Below are 20,723 nucleotides of genomic sequence, written 5' to 3' on the forward strand. Positions count from 1 at the left end.
TGAGAGTGTTTGTTTGAGTGTGAGTGTGTGTGTTTGAGTGTGTAAGTGAGTGTGTGTGTGTGTGTGTGTGTGTGTGTGTGTGTGTGTGTGTGTGTGTGTGAGTGAGTGTTTGTTTGAGTGTATGTGTGTGTGTGTGTGTGTGTGTGTGTGTGTGTGTGTGTGTGTGTTTGTTTGAGTGTATGTGTGTGTGTGTGTGTGTGTGTGTGTGTGTGTGTGTGTGTGTGTAAGTGTGAGTGAGTGAGTGAGTGTGTGTGAGTGTTTGTTTGTTTGTTTGTTTGTTTGTGTGTGTGTGTTTGAGTTTGTAAGTGAGTGTGTGTTTGTTTGAGTGTGTAAGTGTGAGTGCGTGTGTGTTTGTCTGTGTGTGAGAGTGTGTGTGTGTGTGTGTGTGTGTGTGATTACAGCAGAGAAGCTCTCACACACACACACACACACACACACACACACACACACACACACACACACTCACTCAATCACTCACACGCACACACACACTCACTCACTCACTCGCACACACACACTCACTCACTCACTCACACACACACACTCACTCCCTCACTCACACACACACACTCACTCCCTCACTCACACACACACACTCACTCTCACTCACACACACACACTCACTCACACACTCACTCACACACGAGCAGCATCTGTCATCAGTTCATCAGTGAAAGACAAAACAATGACAGAACAACAGGAAGTTCAGAGGAGGAGAAAGGCACCCTCAGATCCGACACACACACACACACACACACACACACTCACTCAAGGCTTTGCTGGTGCCAAAGATTCATCTCTCAAAACATGTACAGGTCACGTCTCAAATCTTCACATATGAAACGAAGCGTATCTTAATGACCACTGGCCTCAGCTCGTGTGTGTAACGGAGACTCGATGATTACTGTAAACAAAACGTTAAAGAATGAAAGAACACAATAAAGTATAAATACTACATCATTTAAACAGCATATCTTTGCTCTGCTATATAATAATAATATTAATAAAGAGATTTGTTTAGTTCAAGAGAAGAAAAGTCTAATGGTCATAAAAATAGGCTTATATTTCTGATGATATTTTGATGATTTTTTATCGTAATTTCGACCCGTTTCCGTGACATTTTTTTTCCTTTTCTCTAAGAAAATTCACAGTTGTTGTTTTTCCCAAAGTCAGCGAAGGACCTTATAGAAACAGCTCAGAGCAGAAAACACCAATACATTGCATTTCAGTTAAAAATCATGATCATAATTTCTCATATTTAGTATATTTACAAACTTTTTTTTCTTTAAATCGAAGGATAAAACGAGTAACTGTGCCCAGCTCACACTTTGGGAATCCGGTGCGGAGCAGCAGTGAAGGGGCTTTTAAAGGGCTCGTCTCTTTAAAGGGGTCGTGACCTCGTGACCTCGCTAGCAGAGGTCAAGCCGCATGGAACGATCCCTACAATCCCAGAATTCGGAGAAATCCATTGGTTAAATAGTTGACTAAAACCAATCAGTAACAGAAATTAAGGCATTCTTCACTTCAGCTTTGGTTTGTCCCACTAAAGAACGTCCCAAAGGTGCGGCGTCTCCAGGGAAACGGTGGTCTGGTGTAGACGGAGGTGTGTGTGTGTGTGTGTGTGTCCTATCTGCGGGCGGCCGAGGGTGGAGCGCTGAAGCGTGGTGTTTGTGGAAGGAGCAGGTTGCCGTTGGTGGAGGACGGGCGGCTGATCCGAAGGCGTCTCAGATACTCGGCATGAACGGGTTTGTGGCTCTGCAGAACCTTGATGGCCTCGTCGACAGGAAACCACTCCCGCTTACGGCCTACACACACACACACACACACACACAGCATTAGTACAACACACTCCACATACACTAGTGCGGCCCAAACGTCTCATTTTTGCTTTTAAAACTGGAAAAATGAACAGTTTCTTGGGGAGGATTCTGAAAAACATGTGGCATTTGTGTTGAAATCGCTCTGCAAAATAACATTTATGAAATGATTTAAATGAAAGGAAATTAAATGATAAAATACTACATGTAGTCATGAGCATTTGAGAGATTAATTCAATTAAATTTAAATAATAATAAATACATGTAAAAGATAATGAATAAAATGTTAATTACATTATACAAAAAATAGAATTAAATAATACAATGCAATTAGATAAAATAGTCATGATAATTTGAGAGATGAATAAAATAAAATAATAACAATAATATAATTAAATAATAATAAAATAAATAATAACAATAATAATATAATTAAATAAAATAATAACAATAATATAATTAAATAATAATAAAATAAATAATAACAATAATAATATAATTAAATAAAATAAAATAATAAATTAAATTAAATAATAACAATAATAATTAAATTAAATTAAATTAAATATAATGGATTAAATTAAATAATAACAATAATAATACAATTTAATAATAAAAAAATTTAATTAAATAATAATAAATAAAAGTAAAAGATAATAAATAAAATGTTAATTCAATTATACAAAAATAGAATTAAATAATAAAATGCAATTACATAAAATAGTTACTATAATTTGAGAGATTAATAAAATAATAACAATAATAATAATAATCAAATAATAATAAAATTAAATGAAATAAAATATAATAAATAAAATAATAACAATAATAATATAATTAAATAATAATAAAATAAAATAATAAATAAAAAATAATATAATAAAATAATATTAAATTAAATAATAACAATAATAATAATAATAATAATACAATAATAATGAAATAAAATAAAATATAATAAATTAAATAATAACAATAACAATACAATTAAATAATAATAAAATAAAATATAATAAATAAAATAAAAATAAAATAAAATAAAATATAATAAATCAAATAATAATAATACAATTAAATAATAATAATAATAATAATAATACAATAAAATAAAATATAATATAATATAATATAATAAATAAAATTAAATAATAACAACAATAATAATACAATTGACTAATAATAAAATTAAATATAATATAATAAATAAAATTAAATAATAACAATAATAATAATACAATTTAATATAATACATATAATAAATTAAACTAAATAATAACAACAATAATAAAATTAAATAATAACAAAAATAATAAAATTAAATAATAAAATGCAATTAAATAAAATAGTCATTAGAATATGAGGGGTTAATTAAATTATATAAAGTAATATGATTACATAAGAAAATACAATTAAATAAAACAGTCATGAGAGTTTGAGAGATTAATAAAATAACAATAACAATAATAATCCAATTAAATGTGTGTGTGAGAGAGAGAGAGAGAGAGCGCAATATACGTGCAGTCAGGAAATAGTTGAAAAAACAAACCAAGGGTCGAATACCTGGCAGATCCATAACAGAAACAGCACACACACACACACACACACACACACACACACACACACACACACACACACACACACACACACACACACACACACACACACACACACACACACACACACACACACACACACACACACACACACACACACACACACACACACACACACACACACTCACCAATATTGACAGAGTCCTCCCAGTCCTCCAGTGTCTCTGTGACCGTCAGCACATACACATACGTCCGGTGTTTCCGGTCCTGATTCTGCTGTTGTTGAAAAATAAACTATTTCAGTATGAGGGACAGTAATCACATCATCTCCCCATACATCCCTTCAGGAGCCTGAACCGGCCAATCAGGAGAGGGAGAAGAGCCTTACCTCAAACACGCCGAGCAAACGTCCCAATTTACCCTTCACTCCAGCCTGAGGGAGAGAGATAGGGATCAAATCCACAACAATCCTTCATTAAACCCTTCAAGGGTTAGTTCACCCAAAAATGAAAATTCTGTCATTAATTACTTCCCCTCATGTCGTTGGACACCCGTCAGACCTCCGTTCATCTTCAGACACAAATGAAGATATTTTAGTGTAAATCTGATGCTCTGAAAGGCCTCCATTGGCTCAATGCACGGTTCACTCTCAAGACCCTTAAAAGACACTAAAGACGTCGTTACAAAGTCCATCTCACTACAGCGGCTCTACAATAACTTTATGAATCGGCGACAATAGTTTGTGCGCAAAAAAACCCTAAATAACGACTTATATAGTGATGACGATTTCACAACACGGCCTCATGAAGCTTCGAAGCGTTATGAATCAGTGAGTCGATTCAGCAGTTTGAAACACCAAATTTCAGCAGTTTGACACGCGATCCGAATCATGAATCGACTCACTGATTCATAACGCTTCGAAGCTTCATGAGGCCGTGTTTTGAAATCGTCATCACTATATAAGTCGTTATTTAGGGTTTTTTTGCGCACAAAAACTATTCTCGTCACTCCATAAAGTTATTGTAGAGCCGCTGTAGTGAGATGGACTTTGTAACGACGTCTTTAGTGTCTTTTAAGGGTCTTGAGAGTGAACCGTGCATTGAGCCAATGGAGGCCTTTCAGAGCATCAGATTTACACTAAAATATCTTCATTTGTGTCTGAAGATGAACGGAGGTCTGACGGGTGTCCAACCACATGAGGGGAAGTCATTAATGACAGAATTTTCATTTTTGGGTGAACTAACCCTTTCACCTCACTGAATATGATCATCTTCCTCACTATCATGATGGACGCACCTCCTCAAAGACCTCCCGAACCGCAGCTCCACACGGCTCCTCCTCCGGCTCCATTCCTCCGCCGGGAACGATCCACTGATCCGGGTTTCGACTGCTGCTGACCAACAACACCTGCGGGACACAGAACCGGTTCGGTCAGATGGAGAGGGGGGGGGGGGGGGGGGGGGGGGATTGGGGGGGGCAAAGTGTGAGATTTTGTTTGAAATCCTGGTTTGCTGTGCTTCAATATTTATTTATTAATATGATCGTTGAAATATCGGTGTTATTTTATTATTATTTATACCCTATTATAAATTGTATTAATGCTTTGAGTTAGTATTTATTTTTATATTTTCATTTTAATGCATTAGTGTTTAAATTAAATTAAATAAAATGAATAAAGTCATGATCATTTGAGAGGTTAATTCAATTATATAAAATAATACGATTAAATAATAAAATATATTAGTCATGATAATTTGAGAGGTTAATTAAATTATATAAAATAATAAAATTTAATAATAAAATATATTAGTCATGATAATTGAGAGGTTAATTCAATTATATAAAATAATACGATTAAATAATAAAACACAATAAAATATATTAGTTATGATAATTTGAGAGGTTTATTTAAATTATATAAAATAATACGATTAAATAATAAAACACAATAAAATATATTAGTCATGATAATTTGAGAGGTTAATTATATTATATAAAATAATACGATTAAATAATCAAATACAATAAAATATATTAGTTATGATAATTTGCAAGGTTATTTAAATTATATAAAATAATATGATTCAATAATAAAATACAATAAAATATATTAGTCATGATAATATGAGAGGTTAATTAAATTATATAAAATAATATGATTCAATAATAAAATACAATAAAATATATTAGTTATGATAATTTGAGAGGTTAATTAAATTATATAAAATAATATGATTCAATAATAAAATATAATAGTCATGATAATTTGAGGTTAATTAAATTATATAAAATAATATGATTAAATAATAAAATATATTAGTTATGATAATTTGAGAGGTTAATTAAATTATATAAAATAATATGATTACATAATAAAATATATTAGTTATGATAATCTGAGAGGTTAATTAAATTATATAAAATAATATGATTCAATAATAAAATACAATCAAATATATTAGTCATGATAATTTGAGAGGTTAATTAAATTATATAAAATAATATGATTACATAATAAAATATATTAGTCATGATAATTATAGAGATTAATTAAATTATATAAAATAATACGATTAAATAATAAAACACAATAAAATATATTAGTCATGATAATTTAAGAGGTTAATTAAATTATATAAAATTATACGATTAAATAATAAAATATATTAGTTATGATAATTTGAGAGGTTTATTTAAATTATATAAAATAATACGATTAAATAATAAAATATATTAGTTATGATAATTTGAGAGGTTAATTAAATTATATAAAATAATGATTTAATAATAAAATATTAGTTATGATAATTTGAGAATTTAATTAAATTATATAAAATAATACGATTAAATAATCAAATACAATAAAATATATTAGTCATGATAATTTGAGAGGTTAATTAAATTATATAAAATAATACGATTAAATAATCAAATACAATAAAATATATTAGTTATGATAATTTGCAAGGTTATTTAAATTATATAAAATAATATGATTCAATAATCAAATACAATAAAATATATTAGTCATGATAATTTGATAGGTTAATTAAATTATATAAAATAATATGATTAACAAAACAAATTAACAAAAATGTTTTTAATAGTTTTAGTTAGCAATAATAACTCTGACTTCTGACAGATGGACGCAGCAGAACTGCAATGCTGCTCTCTGATTGGCTAATCCTCCAGCTGCTGATAGGCCCTGAGGTGTCTCCTGCACTAAGAGGATTGTGGGATGGATGGCGGTGGCACAGTGACAGGAAAGCTTTGATTGTGTTTGAATGCGGTGTTGCTAAAACACAGTTTGTTTTCTTGAAACGTGTTAGTCCAGTTCTGGTTCCCCAGGGTCGGTCACACATGACCCTCAGCTCAAGAGCCGCTTCTCCACTACACAACTACGGCCTGTGTGTTCCTCTACACTAACATACGGCTTAGGAACAATGGAGGACAATGAAACCTCTTGTACAAACAGGTTTGAGAATAACCCAACCACAACCAGTAATTTACAGTCCCATAATTCCACCCTGCCCGAAACACGCCCAGCTCACATTTGACCCCAAAATAACAACAATAAAGCAAGGGCAGTGTGCAGACAGACAGGCATTATTACAGTATAACTGCCATGCCTGTTGCCTGGAGGCTTACCAAATAAATAAACAAGTTAATCCACACTCGAAAAATGCTGGGTTAAAAAATGGGCAATTGGGTTGTTTTAACCCAGCGATTGGGTTGTTTTAACCCAGCAAATGGGTTGTTTTGACCCAGCAATTGGGTCGTTTTAACCCAGCGAATGGGTTGTTTTAACCCAGCAATTGGGTTGTTTTGACCCAGCAATTGATTTGTTTTAACCCAGCAATTGGGTTGTTTTAACCCAGCGAATGGGTTGTTTTAACCCAGCGATTGGGTTGTTTTAACCCATTGAATGGGTTGTTTTAACCCAGCAATTGGGTTGTTTTAACCCAGCAATTGAGTTGTTTTAACCCAGCAATTGGGTTGTTTTAACCCATTGAATGGGTTGTTTTAACCCAGCAATTGGGTTGTTTTAACCCAGCGATTGGGTTGTTTTAACCCAGCGAAGGGGTTGTTTTAACCCAGTGAAGGGGTTGTTTTATCCCAGTGAATGGGTTGTTTTAACCCAGCAATTGGGTTGTTTTAAGCCAGTGAAGGGGTCGTTTTAACCCAGTAAATGGGTTGTTTTAACCCAGCGATTGGGTTGTTTTAACCCAGTGAATGTGTTGTTTTAACCCAGCGAATGGGTTGTTTTAACCCAGCAATTGGGTTGTTTTAACCCAGCAAATGTGTTGTTTTAACCCAGCAATTGGGTTGTTTTATCCCAGTGAATGGGTCGTTTTAACCCAGCGGTTGGGTTAAATCTGTGGGATGAGCTGAACAAACAAGTCCAATTCATGGAGGCCCCACCTCACAACTTACAGGACTTAAAGGATCTGCTGCTAACATCTTGGTGCCAGACACCACAGCACACCTTCAGGGCTCTAGTGGAGTCCATGCCTCGACGGGTCATGCGTTACAAATGTACATTGGTTTAATTTAAAAATAAGATATAAATATTGAAAAGGCTTTTTATGATCCATAAATTGCTGCTGGACTAATGGACTGTGAATGTCATGGCGCATCGATGATGTTTGTGATCCAAACAAAGTGTGTGCGCTTCATGAATCATCATCAGGAGTGGAGGAAACTGAATTCACAGCCACTTATTTCCAGAGGTTTAACATAAACAGATCTGATGGACTGACACGATGTGAAATCACTGCAGCAGAATGATCGGGATGAATGGGATTACATTTTCAAATCATATTTTCCCACCACAGAGCCGGTGGAGATCACAGACTTTCCCCCGATGTCACCGAGATCCATGACCTCATCATATAAGGACGGCCCCCTGGAGGCGGAGCTGGGGTCAGGATGGGGGGGAATCTGACTCTGTCTGTGGATTTCTCCATCCACCACACAAATACACCAGCGTTATTTAGCACTGGGACACCATTATAGCTTTTATTAATATTCTGAATCTGCTTTTATTTTTATATTTCCCATTTTAATTGTGATTTTAGTTAAAGTTTTAGTCATTTTGTTGAGTATTTTGTATTTTTTTTTATGTCTATATAGTATTTATTAATGTTTATTTCAGTTTTATTTATTTTACTACATTAAATAAGTTATTTTAGACCACTCACAAATAGACCAGTATTATTATTATATTGTAGAGTTTTTTATTAATATTTTGAATCAGCTTTTATTTTTATATTTTCTATTTTAATTGTAATTTTAGTTAAAGTTTTAGTCATTTTGTTGGGTATTTTCTCGTTTTTTTTTTTTAAATATGTCTATATAATATTATATATTTATATGTCAGTTTTATTTTTTTGGTTATTTTACATGAAATTAAAGTTATTTTAGGCCACTCACAAATAAATCGTTATTTTATTGTAGAGTTTTATTAATATTTTGAATCAGCCTTTATTTTTATATTTTAATTATATTTTCTAGTTATTTTTTTATGTCAATATAGTTTTTATACATTTTTATTTCAGTTTTATTTTGTTATTTTACATTAAGTTAAAGTTATTTAAGACCACTCACAAATAAACCATTGTTTTATTAATATTTTGAATCAGTTTTTATTTTTATACTTTCCATTTAATTTGTAATTTTAGTTAAAGTTTTAGTCATTTTGTAGGGTATTTTATATTTTTTCTTTATATGTCTATATAGTATTTATAATTTTTTATTTCAGTTTAATTTTTTGTTATTTTACATGAATTTAAAGTTATTTGAGACCACTCACAAATAAATCAGTATTATTATTATATTGTAGTGTTTTTATTAATATTTTTAACCCGTTTTAATTTTTATAATTTCAATTTTAATTGTGATTTTAGTTAAAGTTTTAGTCATTTTGTTGGGTATTTTGTAGTTAAAAAATAATAATAATAATAATAATAAAAATGTTATATATATATATATATATATATATATATATATATATATATATATATATATATATATATATATATATATATATATATATATATATATATATATATATATATATATATATATATATATATATATATATATATATATATATATATATATATATATATATATATATATATATACACACTGTAAACCCGAATGTTCAAATTAATTAAATAGATTAAGTACTGTATACTCAAAGTTTTAGAAAAAGTTCTACTAACTTAATCATTTCAAGTTGGTGTAACATGGTCTTCCTTTTGAGTAATTTCAACTATCAACTGTTTAACGGTCTAACTTCTGAATTCAGTACTTCATAGTTCACAGTCTTTATAATGTGTTTCAGCAATACATTTCTAACATTTATAATGTGTTTAGAAACAAATCTCAGAATTGCCTTTACAGGGACTTTAAGTAAACAAACTCAACATATTTGACTAACGTGTACTTAAAGCAATGACAACACAAAGCAATAAACATTGAGTTTTGTTAACATAAAATGGTGTGGTTGTGTACTTATTTTTTTAAAGTTCTGTGAAAATTCAAAACTTTGTTATAATAACTGAAAATAATTGAGTTACCTTAACAGAAAACTGTAAGTCATATGAACTGCAAATATTTGAGTTGAGCTAAATGAGCACTTTAATTTAACTGTTATCAAAAGGTACAAGTAGCAGGTAATCCAACCTTTTAAGATCTGGAAAATTGTGACTTAAGTTATCCAACTTAAAAAAATTTGAGGCAATCGATTGCCTCAATTTTTTTGAGTTCTGGGAACTTATTCGGGTTTACAGTTTAATATTTATTTTATTTTTTATTTTTTACATGAGGTTAAAGTTATTTTAGACCACTCACAAATAGACCAGAATTTATTAATATTTTGAATCAGTTTTATATATTATATTTTCCATATTAATTGTGATTTTAGTTAGTTTTAGTCATTTTGTTGAGTATTTTCTAGTTATATATATATTTTTTTTATTTTTATATTATTATTAATTTTTATTTTTTTTGTTATTTTACATAAAGTTAAAGTTATTTTAGACCACTCACAAATAGACCATTATTTAATTAATATTTATAATAATTTTTTATTTTTATATTTTCAATTTTAAGTGAAATTTTTGTTAAAGTTTTAGTCATTTTGGGGGGATATTTTGTAGGTTTTTAGTCATTTTGCGTATATGTCTATAATACATAGCCTTTGTTCATTTTTATTTCAGTGTTATTTATTATTTAATGTAGTACATTAAGTTAAACGGAATTAAAAAATTATGAAATAACATAAAAAATATTTTATTTTAAGTGTTTTTCATGCTTTCGTTTGTTGACTATAATAACATCAACCCTGAAATAGACCCATAAAAAAAAAAAAACATAGCACCATCACATAATAAAAAGTCAGGTGACTTCAGTGAACCGTGTATTTTAGCAGTAGCATGTCAGAGTTATGCGAAATCTGCTGCTGCATGTTTACAGAAACTCTATTTAATCATAAACACATGCACATGATGCCAAATCTGTCCTGCTTTGTCCTGCTATGCATTCTGGGACACATGGAAGCCTTTGGATGAGGCAAATCACTGTTTGAAATCTCCTAACACACTCTTGCGTCGCTGAAGGCCGCTGTGAATCTGTGAAGTGTGTTGAATGGGATGGATTTGGACTGAAGCGCTCGCTGATCCTCTGCCCTCCGCTCACCCTCTTTCACTCCCACACAAAGGGCAGCCATTTCAGACCAGTTTGCGGAGACATGCCCTGACTGCGGATCAGTCTGTAGTTGGCACGCGGTGTCAGGAATGTTAGTGGAGCTGGTCTGAGATCAGCGGGCAGGCAAACCCCAGATTTACACCAGCAATCCCACACAACTCGGATTCCTCCGTTTGGTTACTTGGATACAAGGAAGCGACAGAACGAGAGAAACCTTTGGCACAGAACTAACTCTCATATATCTGGCGGTTTATGGTGCGATTAATTATTTACAAGAGGCACTCACTCAAGACTTCACTGGTCACCTACAAGATGATTAAAACCTTTTACGGCCTGTGTTCACGTTTTAATATATCCATCATACTTTAAAAACACAAAAAAACTGAACTGTTTATGATTTTTCAAAGTTTGATTTCAGTCTACTTCAAAATGTCATGTTTAAGGCTTCTTATTTCTTATCCGTGGCTGATGGAGATACTCAACAACAAAACAAGAAAATCTGAATTTATATTTAACGATTCTGACTTTTGTCTCGCAATTGCGAGTTTATAACTAACGATTCTGACATTTTTCTCGCAATTGTGAGTTTATATTTAACGATTCTGACATTTTTCTCGCAATTGTGAGTTTATATTTAACGATTCTGACATTTTTCTCGCAATTGTGAGTTTGTATTTAACGATTCTGACATTTTTCTCAATTGTGAGTTTATATTTAACGATGCTGACCTTTTTCTCGCAATTGTGAGTTTATATTTAACGATTCTGACATTTTTCTCGCACTAGTGAGTTTATATTTAATGATTCTGACTTTTTTCTCGCAATTGCAAGATTATATTTCACGATTCTGACTTTTTTCTCACAATTGTGAGTTTATATTTAACGATTCTGACATTTTTCTCGCACTAGTGAGTTTATATTTAATGATTCTGACTTTTTTCTCGCAATTGCAAGATTATATTTAACGATTCTGACTTTTTTCTCGCAATTGTGAGTTTATATTTAACGATTCTGACTTTTTTCTCTCAATTCCGAGTTTACGATTCTGACTTTTGTTTCGCAATTGTGAGTTTATATTTAACGATTCTCTGACTTTTTTCCCGCAATTGCACGATTATATCTAACGATTCAGACTTTTTCCTCGCAATTGCGAGTTTAAATGTAACGATTCTGACCTTTTTTCGCAATTGTGAGTTTATATTTAACGATTCTGACTTTTTCTCGCAATTACGAGTTTATATCTAACGATTCTGACTTTTTTCTCACAATTGCGAGTTTATATCTAACGATTCTGACTTTTTTCTCTCAATTCCGAGTTTATATTTAACCATTCTGACTTTTGTCTCGCAATTGTGAATTTATATTTAACGATTCTCTGACTTTTTTCTCGCAATTGCAAGATTATATCTAACGATTCAGACTTTTTCCTTGCAATTGCGAGTTCATATCTAATGATTCTGACTTTCTCACAATTGCGATTTTATATCTAACGATTCTGACTTTTTCTCACAATTGCGAGTTTATATCTAACGATTCTGACTTTCTCACAATTGCGAGTTTATATCTAACGATTCTGACTTTTTTCCTCGCAATTGCGAGTTTATAATTAACAATTCTGACTTTTTTCTTGCAATTGCGAGTTTATTTTTAACGATTCAGACTTTTGTCTCACAATTGTGAGTTTATATCTAATGATTCTGACTTTTTTCTCACAATTGCGAGTTTATATCTAACGATTCTGACTTTTTTCTCGCAATTGCGAGTTTATAACTAACGATTTTGACTTTTTTCTCGCAATTCCGAGTTTATATCTAACGATTCTGACTTTTGTCTCGCAATTGTGAGTTTATATTTAACGATTCTCTGACTTTTTTCTCGCAATTGCAAGATTATATCTAACGATTCAGACTTTTTCCTTGCAATTGCGAGTTTATATCTAATGATTCTGACTTTCTCACAATTGCGATTTTATATCTAACGATTCTGACTTTTTCTCACCATTGCGAGTTTATATCTAACGATTCTGACTTTCTCACAATTGCGAGTTTATATCTAACGATTCTGACTTTTTTCCTCGCAATTGCGAGTTTATAATGAACAATTCTGACTTTTTTCTTGCAATTGCGTGTTTATTTTTAACGATTCAGACTTTTGTCTCACAATTGCGAGTTTATATCTAACGATTCTGACTTTTTTCTCGCAATTGCGCGTTTATAACTAACGATTTTGACTTTTTTCTCGCAATTGCGAGTTTATATCTAACGATTCTGAGTTTCTCACAATTGCGAGTTTATATCTAACGATTCTGACTTTTTTCTAGCAATTGCGAGTTTATATCTAACGATTCAGACTTTTTTCTCACAATTGCGAGTTTATATCTAACGATTCAGACTTTTTTCTCGCAATTGCGAGTTTATAACTAACGATTTTGACTTTTTTCTCGCAATTGCGAGTTTATATCTAACGATTCAGACTTTTCTCGCAATTACAAGTTTATATCTAACAATTCTAACTTTTTTCTTGCAATTGCGAGTTTATATCTAACGATTCTAACTTTTATCTCACAATTGCGAGTCTATATCCAACACTCATATATCTCCCTGTTTGTGGTGTGATTAATTATTTACAAGATGCACTCACTCAAGACTTTACTGGTTACTTAAAAGATAATTAAAACCTTTTTACTGCCTGTATTCACATTTTACTATATCCATCACGCATTAAACACTTTTCAAAGTTGCAAATAAAGGCTAATAGATTTCAGTCTACTTCAAAATGGCATGTTTAAGTCAATGTGCTTCTTATTTATTATCCGTGGCTGAGATACTCAGCAACAAACCTTTAAAACAAGAAAATCCTAAATTAATTGATATGTGTCATATGCCGTTCAATCTCAGAGAGCTTTCATGACAGTCCTTTCTGGATGTATGCCGCTGTATACATGCAGAACCGGAGAGCTGCAGTCTGACGTGCTTTTATTGCATAACTGCACTACGGAGGCCTAGTGACCGACAGTCTGAAGTGCCCTTAAGTAATGGGGACGGAGCGAATGGATGGGTGGAAAACAAACGGTTCGGTCCCGTTTTCTAATGCAGCCGAAACAGGTTTACTAATTAGGATCACTGGGATTTTATAATTCTTTAAAAGAATTAAATAACCAGATGTGCTCTAGATGAATGAACTGAACAGTCACATGCATTTTTACTTTCTAAGAACTCTTGACAGTGGAAAAACTGATCTCAGATCACTTCCAAATGTAAACAGTACTGTGTAGAGTGTTTGCATATAGTACAATATTTGTTTGTGTGATGCACTGCGATTTTCCAAGAGGAAATAATGTACACACATATATTATATAAACACAAACTTTTATCTTAGATGCGATTAATCTATTCGAATCCGTCCATCTATCGATCAGTTCTAGGGGCTCCGTGGAAAACTCTAAAGAAAAACAGTTTTAAAGATGTTAAAATTTGTGCTGTTGAAACGATTAATCGCGATTAAATCGCAAACAAAATAAAATTATTATTATTATTACGTATATATAAATACACACACACATATAAATTTTTTGATACGTATATATAAATTATATAAAATGTATGTGTGTGTATTCAAATATACATACCGGTGATAATTATACACAGTACACACACATATATTATGTAAACACAGGCTTGTATTTTCGGTCGCGATTAATCGCGATTAATCGATTTGACAATAACTCGATAAATGTGATTAAAATAACAAATATATTATGGTTCATATAAATTGATTAAAATGAAATAAATAATGCATTTAACAGTACATAGCCATAGTGAGTAGGAAAGAAAATATATAGCAAATATGCAATTTCTTCAGTGGGTTTTTATAAAACATGGATGCCTTTTAAATTTTAGAATCATATTTTGGGTCCTTGATTGAATACCCCAACACATCAATCACATGACACCTGATTTATAGCTCGTATATGTACAGTACACACACACACACATATATATATATATTCGAATATGTGTTTGCTGTCATGTATCCCGACCGGGGCTCAGGTGAAAGGCTCGGTGCGGGTTTATCACCGGAGCATCATGTCTGGTTTAGATAATATCTCCGTACCTCATCCTCCCGTTCGTTCTTGAAGCACAGACACGCCGCCCGCCGCTTGAATCCTTCCCGGTCGTACGTCCGTGTTTGGTTCGGTTTGAACTTCATGCTGAAATCCTGTTCGGTTGATGATATATCCGACCGCCGGTCAGCTGAACGGCCCGAGCCCCGTGAGTCACCACCGACGGTCAGGAAGACAGCGAGAGGCGGACCAGTAACGTTACCGGGCTGGACCGAGCCTACGGGGTTTGCGTCGGTTTAAAATCCTATTTATAGCATTCCTCCGGTAATTTCGATTATTTAACGACAGCTCTGCATTCCGCTACCCATCCCCAGCTCAAAATATCTCGTCTTCCCTCGGTATATATACGTGTGTGGTGGGCCGGGTGCGAAATTACTAACGTTAGTATGTTGACGGCGTGCTCATTAATATTCATAAGTTAAACCGTTAGCATTGGAAGGTTACCAGGCAACGTCAGCATACATTAGTCAACCGCGTTCGCCATTGGAAGGCAAGGCCGCAACGTCACAAACAACTAATTAATATTCATGAGCAACGCCTTCGTCGTAGTAGGATTGGTAAAAACGCGACCGCAGAGCGCGAGAACTCCGTCAGGCGGGTCCGTGAACTGCGATCACACTTGTCCGTTACCGCATTACTGCGTGGCCTCCTGTCACACATCCCGCGGAAAGATATGACAGGATTTTATGCTCTTTAACTGTTAATTTAATCATAGACTTATAGATAAGTTGACCACAAATCAGTTTATAGTCACGCCGCGTTTCAAAATAAATGATCACAAACCAGGGTTTTTTTTTTTTATTGAGATGTATACATCATCTGAAAGATGAATAAATAAGCTTTCCATTGATGTATGGTTTGTTAGGACAATATTTGTCCGAGATACAACAATTTGATAATTGGAATCTGAGGGTGCAAAAAAAATTGCCTTTAAAGCTGTCCAAATGAAGTCCCATTATGACTAATAATAATGCTTTTTTTATATATATTTACGGTAGTAAATTTACTAAATATCTTCATGAGACATGATCTTAATATCCTAATGATTTTTGGCATTTTTTTATTTACCTGTGAGACTGGTTTTGTAGATATTATGAATAATAAAAAATAAATGAATGCAGAAAATAACATTACATGAATACTATGCATCATTCTCAACCAGCAGTAATGCATTCAATGTAAAAATAAATAAAAATACCATGTTTTTGTAAACGTTTCTCTATTATAGTGCTGTTATTGAGCACTGGACTTTGGCACACAGATACCGATCTGATTAAATTATGAATGATAACATTGTTTAACTTTGACAAGAAAAGAATTGTGCATTTTCTGTGTAATCAATGTGCAAACATGATGAAGAAACAGCTGCAATTATCAGATTTGAGTGGAACTATAGACTTCTTCATTGATAAACACTCATTAGTGTACTTTTCAAGCTAGGTTTAATCTTAAAATCATTTATAATTGGACATTTGACTCAAAAAAAAACCCCAAATAGTTACTTGAGATAGGCCTGTAGCGAACACTAATGTTTTGTATAAACGTTAAGATAAAATGTTCTTACTACATTATATAAATATTTGAGTCTCGTGATGTTCTTGCAATGTTATTTTTACCTTTCATAACGTTGAGAAAATGTTCGGAGAACATATTCGTAACGTCCTTATGACGCTACTTGACGCATGTTAAAGTTTGCTTACCTTTTTGGACTATTACAAATAAACATTAAAAAAACGTAGTACTAACATTTTGCAACCTTTTAAACAACATTCAACTGGTCTTTAGAACATAAATATCTCCACTATAATCTTAAAGGAAGGGTTGGTAACCTAAGACGGACAGAAGCACACACTTCTGCAGTCGTCATGCACTTTAATGAGTGAATTACAGGAGACCAACTTGTGATGACGTAGACCTCATTCCACGCATTAATCCGACAGCTGCAGCATAATGCAAATAAACATTTGCCATCGGCCTTCAGCTCCTGAGACCGATCGGAGAAGTGTGAATCTGTTCATGCCTTAATGAGATTACATGGATCTGATCAGAGCAACATCTGCCACACACACACACACACACACACACACACACTGAACGTGACTTTTCATTCACACTCACAGAGTGACAGGAGTTACCGTCTCTCCCAGATAAAGCTGGTCAATCAAAACCATCAGAAACTAGCTCCCGTCTTAACCAGGCTTTTTCTTGCGATTGCGAGTTTATATTTAACGATTCTGACTTTTCTCGCAATTGCGAGTTTATATCTAACGATTCTGACTTTTCTCGCAATTGAGTGCTTATATTTAACGATTCTGACTTTTTCTCACAATTGCAAGTTCATATCTTACGATTCAGTTTTTTCTCACAATTGTGAGTTTATATATAACAATTCTGACTTTTTTCTCACAATTGTGAGTTAATATCTAACGATTCTGACTTTTTCTTGCGATTGCAAGTTTATAACTAACGATTCTGACTTTTTCTCACGATTGCGAGTTTATAACTAACGATTCTGACTTTCTCACGATTGCAAGTTTATATCTAACGATTCTGACTTTATCTCGATTGCGAGTTTATAACTAACGATTCTGACTTTTTCACGCAATTCCAAGTTTATATCTAACAATTGACTTTTAGCACGATTGCAAGTTTATTACTAACAATTCAGACTTTTTTCCTCGCAATTGGAAGTTTATAACTAACGATTCTGACTTTTTCACGCAATTCCAAGTTTATATCTAACAATTCTGACTTTTTGCGCGATTGCGAGTTTATAACTAACAATTCTGACTTTTTCCCTCGCAATTGCAAGTTTATAACTTACGATTCTGACTTTTTCTCGATATTGCGAGTTTAAATCTAACAATTCTTTCTCCCTATTGCGAGTTTATATCTAACGATTCTGACGTTTTCCTTGCAATTGCAAGTTTATATCTAACGATTCTGACTTTTTCTCGATATTGCGAGTTTAAATCTAACAATTCTTTCTCGCTATTGCGAGTTTATATCTAACAAATCTTTTTCCTCTCAATTGCAAGTTTATATCTAACGATTCTTTCTCGCTATTGCGAGTTTCTATCTAACGATTCTGACTTTTTCTCGATATTGCGAGTTTATATCTACCGATTTACTTTCTCGCAATTGCGAGTTTATATCTAACGATTCTGACTTTCTCGTGATTGTGAATTTACATCTAACGATTCTGACTTTTTCTCGCAATTGCAAGTTTATATCTAACGATTCTTTCTCGCTATTGTGAGTTTATATCTAACGATTCTGACTTTCTCGCGATTGAGAGTTTATAACTAACGATTCTGACTATTTCTCGATATTGCAAGTTTAAATCTAACAATTCTTTCTCGCTATTGCAAGTTTATATCTAACGATTCTGACTTTTTCCTTGCAATTGCAAGTTTATATCTAATGATTCTTTCTCGCTATTGTGAGTTTATATTTAACGATTCTGACTTTTTCTCGCAATTGCAAGTTTATATCTAACGATTCTTTCTCGCTATTGCAAGTTTATATTTAACGAGTCTGACTTTCTCGCAATTGGGAGTTTATATCTAACATTTCTGACTTTCTCGCAATTGCGAATTTATATCTAACGATTCTGACTTTTTCTCGATATTGCGAGTTTATATCTAACGATTCTGACTTTCTCGCAATTGCAAGTTTATATCTAACGATTCTGACTTTCTCGTGATTGCGAATTTATATCTAACGATTCTGACCTTTTCTCGCAATTGCAAGTTTATATCTAACGATTCTTTCTTGCTATTGTGAGTTTATATTTAATGATTCTGACTATTTCTCGATATTGCGAGTTTAAATCTAACAATTCTTTCTCGCTATTGCAAGTTTATATTGAACGATTCTGACTTTTTCCTCGCAATTGCAAGTTTATATCTAACGATTCTTTCTCGCTATTGTGAGTTTATATTTAACGATTCTGTTTTTTACTTGCTATTGCGAGTTTATATCTAACGATTGACTATTTCTCGCTATTGCAAGTTTATATTTAACGATTCTAACTTTTTTGCACGATTGCAAATTTATATTTAACGATTCTGACTTTTTTTCGCGATTGCGAGTTTATATCTAACAATTCTGACTTTTTCTCGCTATTGCAAGTTTATATTTAACGATTCTAACTTTTTTTGCGATTGCAAGTTTATATCTAACGATTCTTTCTTGCTATTGCGAGTTTATATCTTGCTATTCTGACAATGAGAGTTACTGTCTCTCCCAAATAAAGTTGTTTTTGTTGAATCAGAAACAAACTCCCATCTTAATGTATATGAAGGTTGTATATGTATATGGTCAGAAACTCAAACAGACTAAATAGTAAATAGTAATCAGTTCTATTTGTGACCATATACAAACGCTCAAGTTATACTCTCAAGGTCTTTAGAAATCCCGTAATGGGCCATTCAGACACTGCAGACATAACAAACGGCTCATTAGAAATAAGAAAACAGAAACAAGAGGCTGTTCTGATTGCTCTCGATGTCCCAATCCTATAAAAGGCCTGCAGACAGACAGACACAAACATACAGGAGGGAGAAATGTGCCCTGGCTTCTGCTGCCGCAAGTGCAGAAATAACTCCAACTGCAGCTCTGCAGCACTGAGACAGTTATATAACCTGTCATTTCGCAGAAGTCGTGTGAAACAGATGAGAGATACGACAGACTCTGCCGTCCTGCAGGTCTCAGAGAACTTGATTCATAAATCCAGAGGTCACTCCGGCTCAAATACAGTGGAAGTCTGAGACAACACTGGAAATCTGGGATTTAAAGTCCCATTTTAGCATGTAAAAACTCATTACCTGACAGAACTTTCTTTATAGAATTATATTGAAGATCGGAATTTTAATTTAAAGCTTTTAATAGATTCATATCTACTGGGGGAAATTAAGTTTGTGTGAAACAAAAAATATTAAGCCTATAATTTAGTAAAATATACTGCATTAATCAGAAACATTGTTTAAAGGTGACCGTCTCAAAACCAGATCAATCCTTTTCTATTTTATTTGCAGAAGTAAACTAAGGCAGTGCAGTCTTTATGCATAATTCAGAGTAGTTGCGATTAAACACCTGTAGTGTTTGTATGCCATTCATGTGAAATTATTTGACTTAGAACGTAGCCTGAAAAAAAAAAAAAAACAGTTTATGGAAGATTGTTTCCACCTCGGAACAAAACTATAAAATAGGTAATTGCGACAATATATCTAGGAATTTGGTCTTTATAACTCGCAATCGTGAGTTTTTATCTTAAAATTCAGGAAAATAAGGGTCAGAATCGCTAGATATAAACTGGTAATCCCACAAAAAGTCAGAATCAAAAGATATAGACGCAAGAAACAAAGATTTAAAATCGTGATTGCAAGTAAAAAAGTCACAATCACAAGATATGAATTCGTAAACGTGAGAAGTCAGATATAAGCAAGATATAACTCCTAATTGCGAGAAAAGTCAGAATTGCGAAAAAAAGGTCAGAATTGCAAGATATGAATTC

The 20,723-nt window shown here is 32.6% G+C and overlaps 1 protein-coding gene across 1 annotated transcript; it reads right to left on the bottom strand.

Moving 5' to 3' along the window:
- Positions 1-1,069: 1,069 nt before the first annotated feature.
- nudt4b (nudix (nucleoside diphosphate linked moiety X)-type motif 4b) lies at positions 1,070-15,618 on the bottom strand. The gene is made up of 5 exons (XM_079816652.1): positions 15,196-15,618; positions 4,667-4,777; positions 3,759-3,803; positions 3,559-3,646; positions 1,070-1,805 (listed from the first exon to the last, which is right to left on the bottom strand). Exons 1-5 carry the CDS (start codon positions 15,289-15,291, stop codon positions 1,627-1,629), a joined length of 519 nt encoding a protein of 172 aa, XP_079672778.1. The 5' UTR covers positions 15,292-15,618; the 3' UTR covers positions 1,070-1,626.
- Positions 15,619-20,723: the final 5,105 nt, after the last annotated feature.

The sequence above is a fragment of the Gobio gobio genome (genome assembly GCF_949357685.1).
Source record: "Gobio gobio genome assembly, chromosome: 5".
In the NCBI taxonomy this organism is placed as follows: domain Eukaryota; kingdom Metazoa; phylum Chordata; class Actinopteri; order Cypriniformes; family Gobionidae; genus Gobio; species Gobio gobio.